This window comes from Diospyros lotus, chromosome 5 (genome assembly GCF_014633365.1).
Source record: "Diospyros lotus cultivar Yz01 chromosome 5, ASM1463336v1, whole genome shotgun sequence".
NCBI classification, from domain to species: Eukaryota; Viridiplantae; Streptophyta; class Magnoliopsida; order Ericales; family Ebenaceae; genus Diospyros; species Diospyros lotus.
The window spans coordinates 6,073,588-6,082,668 of record NC_068342.1 but is presented as its reverse complement, the minus strand read 5'-3'; the positions used below and the strand labels follow the sequence as shown (position 1 = coordinate 6,082,668).

Genomic DNA, 9,081 nt, shown 5'->3' with positions numbered 1-9,081 from the left:
TAAAGTGAAGGGAGCCTTGCTGGTGTTCTCTCACTTACAGTCCTGTCTAGCCCGCCACAATCGGAGTAGGCTCTAAAAGAGAGTGAATCGGAGTAGGCTCTAAAAGAGAGTGAAGTTGCATAGAGAGAGAGAGCTTTTTCATTCATTCTTTCTCATATAATGAAATAGTACAAGAGTCTTTTGTTTTTTGGTCAATAATACTCTTTAACTATTACATCATTCTGCCTCCCATAATTTTGGCATGCAGTTCCCCACTCATTGAAACTTCATAACTATTCTTACCTAGTGTTACTACTCAAATTTTGAGTTGCTTTAAAAGCTTAATGTGATTCTAATTTTGTCAGGAAAAGTTAAGAGTAGCTCTATATGTGCAGAAAGCAGCGTTGCATTTCATTGATGGTATGGTTATTACTGAATCCACCCCATACATATGCTTACTCTTCCAAACTCTGTTTACCTTCTGAATTTATGTTCTTGTCTGGTACAGCTGGTAGCTGCATTGAGCAGAAACTGTCTGAACCAGTTAGACGAGCTGGTTTTGGTATTGAACCAGATGAACTTGCATCCATTGTTCAGTCTCATAACAGCAAAGTCTTGGAACATCATGGTGGAGTGGAAGGATTAGCCAGAAAAGTTTCTGTCAGTTTGGGTGGTGGTGTCTTTTCAAGAGATATAGCCATAAGGCAAAAAGTCTATGGCTTGAATAAATTCATCGAGAAACCTCCCAGACCATTCTGGAGGTTCGTCTGGGAGGCCTTGCAAGATCTAACTCTGATCATCCTCATGGTATGTGCTGTAGTCTCCGTAGGAGTTGGAATTGCTACAGAAGGGTGGCCAGGAGGTATGTATGATGGGCTCGGTATAATACTGTGTATTTTCTTAGTGGTTATAGTTACTGCAATCAGTGACTATAAGCAGTCCTTGCAATTCAAGGATTTGGATAAGGAAAAGAAGAATATATTTGTTCAGGTCATAAGAGAAGGAACCAGACAGAAGGTTTCTATCTATGATTTGGTGGTTGGTGATATTGTACATTTATCAATTGGAGACCAAGTTCCTGCAGATGGGCTTTTCATATCAGGCTATAGCTTGTCAATCGATGAATCAAGCTTGTCGGGTGAGAGTGAACCTGTCGATGTCGACAAAGAGAGGCCATTTCTCTTATCCGGGACCAAAGTTCAAGATGGATCTGGTAAAATGCTGGTAACCTCTGTTGGTATGAGGACAGAGTGGGGGAGATTGATGGTTACTTTGAGTGAAGGGGGAGAAGATGAGACACCATTGCAGGTGAAGTTGAATGGAGTTGCAACCATTATTGGGAAGATTGGATTGGCTTTTGCTGTTCTGACATTTTTGGTTTTGACCACAAGGTTTCTGGTGGTGAAGGCGCTACATCATGAGATAAAGAACTGGTCCACGAGTGATGCTCTGGAACTTTTGAATTTCTTCGCCATTGCAGTAACCATACTCGTGGTTGCAGTTCCAGAAGGATTACCGCTAGCAGTAACGTTAAGCCTTGCCTTTGCAATGAAGAAACTAATGAATGATAAGGCGCTTGTGAGGCATCTGTCTGCGTGTGAGACGATGGGTTCTGCTAGCTGCATTTGCACAGATAAAACAGGAACACTGACTACGAACCACATGGTGGTAACTAAACTATGGATTTGTGGAGAAGCGAAATTGGTAAAGGGCAAAGACGCTCAAAATCTATTAAATTCTTCTATACCTAAAAGGGTATTGGCCACTCTTTTGCAGTCTATATTCCAGAATACAAGCTCTGAGGTGGTGAAAGGTAAGGATGGAAAGACCAACATCTTGGGCACTCCAACAGAGACAGCAATACTAGAGTTTGGCATGCTTTTCACAGATGATCTCAATGGCTCTTGGAAGGAATCTAAGCTAGTAAAAGTTGAGCCTTTCAATTCAGTGAAGAAGAAGATGTCTGTGCTCGTTTCTCTTCCAGGTGGCAGGTTTAGAGCTTTTTGCAAAGGTGCATCAGAAATAATCCTGAGGATGTGTGACAAGATTGTCAATGAACAGGGGGATGCTGTGCCTATCTCAGAAGAACAAAGGAAAAGTATCATAAGTGCAATAGATAGTTTTGCTTGTGAAGCTCTAAGAACTCTGTGCGTGGCTTACAAGGATATAGAAGGCACGTTTAATGGAGATAGTATTCCTGATGATAACTATACCCTCATAGCAGTTATTGGAATAAAAGATCCAGTTCGTCCTGGTGTAAAGAAAGCTGTTCAGACCTGTTTAGCTGCTGGGATTACGGTGCGGATGGTCACTGGTGATAATATAAATACTGCGAAAGCCATTGCTAAAGAATGTGGCATCTTGACAGATGATGGAATTGCCATAGAAGGGTCAGATTTTCGTGATAAAAGTGTTGAGGAGTTGAAGGAAATAATACCAAGACTTCAGGTAGCCAAGAGACTTGAGAAACTTTTACTAGGACAATCTTTAGGAATGCCTAAACAGCATATGACTAACAGATGTCTTGCTACATTTGGCCTGTGCAGGTGATGGCTAGATCATTACCCCTAGACAAACATAAGCTAGTATCCCATTTGAGGAACGAATTCAAAGAAGTTGTGGCAGTGACAGGTGATGGGACCAACGATGCTCCTGCTTTGCATGAGGCAGATATCGGGCTTGCAATGGGTATTGCAGGAACAGAGGTTTGTTTCATGAAAGTGCTGTTTTTTTTTTTTTTTTCACTCAGTTGTTACTGTTGTTCTCTCCAGGCTACTGTTTTCTGCTATTCATCTTTGAGTTTGCACGAATTTATTTTCTTTTCTTATATTTCCTTCAAAGTCTTCATATAACTGTTAAGTTCCTTATCATGGGCACAGAAAATTGATAAAACCAGTAGGATCGGGATATAATCAAAGAATTCGCCCCATGGTTTGAAGTAGATGTGCTAGAGAACCTTGGTAGCCACTAGTTTGTGGGGATATATTTCCTTAATTTGCTGATATTAATTCACAATTTATTTTGCGGTAATTCTTGCGTTGCAATCATGCAAATACAATAACTATTCTTTACTCTTGCATTCAATCTGAAACAGAGGCATTATTTCTTAATAACTTACCGCATAATTAGCATCTCGGTACCCTAATCAAACATTCGTATACTTGGTTTGGATGTTAGTAAGCACAGCAACCATGCCATAGCAACTATCTTAGCTAATGTTCCAAATACCTGACACTATTTTGGCAAGAAATTTGTGGCTGGAAGATTTTATTTCAATCCGAGAGTGCACATCTTCTCCTTACACAATGTCACTATTAGTTCACTCATCATTAGAACATGAATTTTTAACTGGCAGTTAATGAATTGTATTTAGAGGCAACAAGGGTTCTTATTTCAGTTGTGAATTAACCCGATCTGTTCAGGAGGCTTAAAAGGCCACAATGCTCAAGACACGACACATGGTATTTTTCCAGATGTTATTTCACCAATGAATATTGTCCTACAGGTTGCAAAGGAAAATGCCGATGTTGTAATAATGGACGATAACTTTACAACTATTGTGAAAGTTGCAAGATGGGGCCGTTCGGTTTATATCAACATTCAGAAGTTTGTACAATTCCAATTAACAGTTAATGTTGTTGCTCTCATGATAAACTTCATCTCTGCCTGCCTGCATCTCGGGTAAGTTCTTCCATGGTACCTTTTGAATAATTCCTTTTACGGGTCTTCCAATCGCACAGCATGGGTGATGAGTAATATTTGGAGGAACTTTCAGGATCTGCTCCTCTTACTGCTGTTCAGTTGCTTTGGGTGAACATGATCATGGACACTCTTGGGGCATTAGCACTGGCTACAGAACCTCCAAACGATGAGCTGATGAAAAGACCTCCTGTCCGAAGGAATGTTTCGTTCATAACCAAGGTTATGTGGAGGAATATTATAGGCCAGAGCATCTATCAACTGGTTGTCCTTACAGTTCTCAAGTTTTATGGAAAGCACTTGCTGAAGCTTGATGGTTCAGATGCTAATTCTACCCTTGATACATTTATATTCAATACCTTCGTTTTCTGCCAGGCACGTTATCTCTATCTCAAACCTATTTTTCATTCGTTGTAATATCTACGTGCAGAAACTTATAAAACGATGCATCATCCTTGAATTGGTTTTAATTTGACAGGTTTTCAATGAAATAAACAGCCGGGACATGGAGAAAATAAACATACTCAGCGGCATGTTCAGCAGCTGCATATTCATGTTTGTTATCACCTCAACAGTAGCCTTCCAAGTTGTTATAGTTGAATTTTTGGGCACATTTGCAGATACTGTGCCACTTAACTGGGATTTGTGGCTAATCAGCATACTCATTGGAGCAGTGAGCTTGCCGGTGGCCGTTGTCCTCAAGTGCATCCCCGTCAACATGGCTAACTGCAGCATTGTTTCTGAGCATCATGACGGTTATGAACCCCTCCCCAGCGGTCCGGACCTGGCATGATTTAATCAAACTACAATGGCTTCCATTTGGAAAGGCATATACGTTTTCGGTAATAATTCGAATACAACTTCACTCAGTGTTTTTGGATTATGAGGAGCTATATGCTGATTTTATATTTTTTTAATTCTTTCCTGATTTCCTGCAGTATTGCATCTCCTTGTATAGAGTTCAGCCTGGAAGTGTAGGTGGTTTTTGAGTAGGAAAACTTAGATTTTGATTGTTTCTATTTGTAACGACCCATCCGAGCTATGGCACTATTAGTGAATAATCAACCGAATTATTCACACAATAAACTAACAACTGAAGGATTGAACTATATTTCAATAGGAAACGCTTTAGGTGGGTACTAGGCTTCGTCTTTCCTTTTGCCCCACTCGAAGAATCAATTCCAAAACATAAAGGAAGCATAGCGGAACGAGACCCGAAACCCGAGTGAGTTTCACCTTTCTTCAGCTCGTTTCACAACAAGGCAAAGATGATCCAGGCACAAAACTAGCACAACAAAATTTCGCTGAGTACTGAAAATTTATGGAACATACATTTCAATCCTTACCTAATCTAAAACTTAGCTCTACCAACTAAAGTCATATGCATCAAGCAATCTCAATCATTTATCACACTATAATGATTACAATAACTAGATACAAATCAGCGTCCAAAACATATATATTCAATCACGAGAATAAATATACATGCAACACCCGTGAATGCATGCATGAATATATATATACATATATAATTTAGGCAATATCGTTAGTCGCCACATCCTCCTCCCAGCATCATCCCTACTTTCATCTAGACATACAATACGAGGTAAAACCACATGAGTCATAAAGACTCAGTAAGAGTGCAAATGAATGCAAATAAGATAATATGTGAGATGCAATGACAAGTAAGTATACATGAATGGCGAGGTATCACTACCTTCCGAATCCATATGTTCGAGAGCATTAACCTCCCAAATTACCCACTCCACTAGACCACTTATAGAACATGCATAACACACAACTGCAAACAACATATATTTATCAATATTACAAATCATTTGCAAGGCTACCATCTTTGAGGTTATCCCTTACTTGGCTCAAAGTCTCATCTCTGCCAAAAGCGAGAACGCCAACCTGCTTCGCACTCTTCTAGGACCACCGTATCTTATATTACCCTTACTGAGTTCCCAAATTCACCCCTATATTTTCCCCACTAATCATACAGATGACTTGGGGTGAAAAAGGAAAGGCATGTTGGTGGACAAGACGCCAGTTGGCAGTGATCGTGGATCATGAGAATGTGAGTTAATCTCATGTGTTAATTATGTAATGTATCTATTGTGTATTAACTATGGGTAACGATTATGGTTTGACTCGAAGTCAACTCAAAACAAATTAAGGTTTCAGCCATGAGTAAACCCAGTGTGTGTTGGGAATTTGAATCGGCCAGTTGTGGTCAGAATATGAAATATGTGTAAATATGCTTGTCTATTGGAGTATTTTATTGAGCGTGTTGGTATTTATTTTATTTGTCTGTAAAAATTGAATTTATATTTTAAGAGCCTAATCGAGTTCGAGACTCAGATGAGTTTTCGCTGCCTATATATTTTACACCCAAGATCTCGACAGTCGAAAACGGCGAAGCTTGAATTCCACCCAAAATGTTCATATTATTTTAATAATTTATATTGACAGGACATAGTCGACCTTCAAGATAGGTCAAAATTATAACCATAGGTTACATTGGCACCGGATAATGGGGCCGAGGCATCACACTATTGAATTTCGAATTCAATTGCTTTGCCATCTCAATTCATATTCTTGACATATATGTAGAAATGAAGCGTCCACAGAACTGCACATTGAATCTTCTTAAGCAACAATGGTAGCCATAGTTACCCGTATGGGCAGCCCAATTGGTCAAGAAGAGGGGCGCAAAGTGCTTTCTGTGATGAATCTTGGACCAAGATCAAGGATTGAGTTTTGCAAGCGACAGTGTGGGGTACATCTTTTCAAAGTGAGGGGGGGTTTCTTGTGCGCGCTGAGTCCAGGTCTAGCCACTGCATTCGATTGGGTCACCATGATTAACCTCCTCCCACGTCCTGTCAGATCAGATGTGGAGAGCGCTCGAGATGAGCGATTTGACCTCTTGGACCAACAATGGTAGCCATAGTTGCCTCCCTAAAAGATCTGATGTATATGACAAGACTGCCATCATGACCACTATTGTTGTGCCTTCCTTAAAAGGAGATAACAAGATTGAGTTCTTTTTACAAATTAAAATGAAATTCAAACCGAACTTATTTTTTAAATTAACTCATTCTTTTGTTCAACCCATAAAAAAAAAAAAAAAAAAAAAACCCTCTACGTTTGGCAAAAATGGTAAACTGCAAATGCGGTTTTAATATTTTTGAATAAAACATAAAAGCAATTTTTGTATTTACCTTATAAATAACACAGTTTATGCATTTAAACTTAGAAAGATGAAAACGGTTTGGGTATTTATGTTTATAATAGGATCGAATGAATCCAATTTGTAGTTCAATATTCAATAACATTAAGTAAGAGCTTATTTAATATTGTATTATGTTTGGGTATTGAATATTGTAATATTAAACGCTTATTTGTCTTTTTGTATTATATTGAGAAAACTGTGTTTATAAAAATGGTTTGATAAATAAATGTAATATTGCACTTACAAGCGTTAAAAATAAGTAATAAATATAAAATCCACTATAAACAGCTTTCCTTTTTTTTTTTTTTTTTTTATAAAAAGGTAGGTAAGTCTCTCATTTTTTTTTAAAGCTATTTAACTTGTATTTTTAGAGAAGCATATATGGTTTGAGGGTAAAGTTGTGTTTTATCAAACAATTCACTAAAAATAAAAAAGAAAAAAAAAATACTTTTCTAAAACTTAAAAAAATAATTATTATATTTTAAAGACCCAATAAATATCAAACACAGCCTCTCTAGACTCTAATTCAAGTGAAAAACCAAGCAAATAGTACCACACAGGATCTAATTCAAGTGAGAAACCAATATGAAGGAACTCGATGGGTGTGAGAGACAGAGGGTGGACGAAATATATCATGGTGATAAATGCATTGGTGAGAATTAATGAGAGGAGTCTGTGAGCCATCTCCAACTCACCTCTCTATCTAACTCTCTATACTATTATAAATAAATCATTCTCTATTTTTAACTTATCTCAAAAATTATGTGTGCTCCAACCCACATTCTTTATTATATTCTCTATTTCACTTTTTATTTTATTTATTTGTTTTTATAAATTTTAATTCTATTTATTTTATTTCATTTATAATTTTAACACATACACAAAATCAATAATTAAATACATAAATTAATTAATAACTAAATATACAAAATAATCACATAAACAAAATTAATAATTAATTAAATACACAAAATAATCAAATATAAACATACACAAAATCAATAATTAAATACATAAATCAATAAATAAATACACAAAAAATACACAAATCGATCAATTCTACAAAAATTTCACAAAAAATCCCCAAACAATTTTTCCAAATATTCCCCAAACAATCGAACAAATTGATCCGACCTGCACATAAATATATACGATTGATCTGATCCTCGTTCAGTTCAGCTTAAAGAAGACGACCTAGTCCTCATCACCGACATCAGATCTGGCCGTCGTTCTACTCATCGTTGCTGTTGGTCGTTGCCGCCAATAGTCGCTGATGTTGCTACTGTTCCTGGCCACCATTGCTCTCGTCGTCACCACTGTAGCTCATTGCCGATGTCTTTTTCAAATTTTAGGGTCAACAACAAAGAGCTGTTGGAGAAATAGAGTTGAAGAGCAAATTTTCACTCCTCAACTGTATGGAGCCATTTGAAATTTCATAAAAATTTGAGAAAAAGTCCCTAGATAGGGAGACCTATTGGAGATCATTTTCAACAATTCCTTCTCAAATTTTGACTTAGAGAGGATTTAGCCCTTGCATTGGAGATGGCCTAAGAGAGAAGATAAAAATTGCATTTAGTCAGGTAAAATAAAGAGCTAGCTAAAAAGAAAAGACAAGATAGTGAAATGTTTTAGAAGTGTGTTTGATTGCTACGAAAGAATGGGATGATTCATTCTCTAAGATTGACTTTCTTCAAAATGATTAGAAAAAGAAAAACTTTCCATTACAAAATAGATGAAAAGTCTTCCTATTTTGTAGAATAAAAGATATTATTATTTTTAATTTATTAGATAAAATTTTAAACAAAACAAAATTTGACAGTGATAAAATTGTTTAAATAATCAATTATTAATTAGAGGTGAATTCAAATCTTGTCAACATAATTAAATTTTATTTTTTAAGCAAGATACATAAAAAAAATTTTTTAAGAACTTTATTAACAAGATTTCATAATACTAAAATTTGATGTAATTTTATTTTTCCAAATAGTCTAATTTGATAATCGGAGAGCGTAAAATTCTCGTTTTTACTCCTCTTTGTTTTGTTACAGTTACAGAACAAGGAGGGGTAAAAAAGCTCTTCCACCCCTCAAGACCATTAAGAGAGTTTTGAGACGGTTCAATCAATGGTAATGCTGCACACTGGGCTCTCACACAATATTATCACTGAA

The 9,081-nt window shown here is 36.8% G+C and overlaps 1 protein-coding gene across 2 annotated transcripts in view; it reads left to right on the top strand.

Moving 5' to 3' along the window:
• LOC127801089 (calcium-transporting ATPase 4, plasma membrane-type-like) overlaps window positions 1-4,942 on the top strand; it is a 41,537-nt gene extending 36,595 nt beyond the window's left edge. Inside the window, exons 6-8 of one of the 2 annotated variants that reach the window (XM_052335941.1) lie at window positions 3,755-4,053; window positions 4,157-4,520; window positions 4,617-4,941. In XM_052335941.1, coding sequence (XP_052191901.1) covers window positions 3,755-4,053; window positions 4,157-4,471 — 614 coding nt within the window. In that variant the 3' untranslated portion in view covers window positions 4,472-4,520; window positions 4,617-4,941. Of the gene's footprint in view, window positions 1-3,754; window positions 4,054-4,156 lie in introns of both variants that reach the window. The other variant, XM_052335940.1, reaches the window with a different exon arrangement.
• The last annotated feature ends 4,139 nt before the right edge of the window (window positions 4,943-9,081 follow it).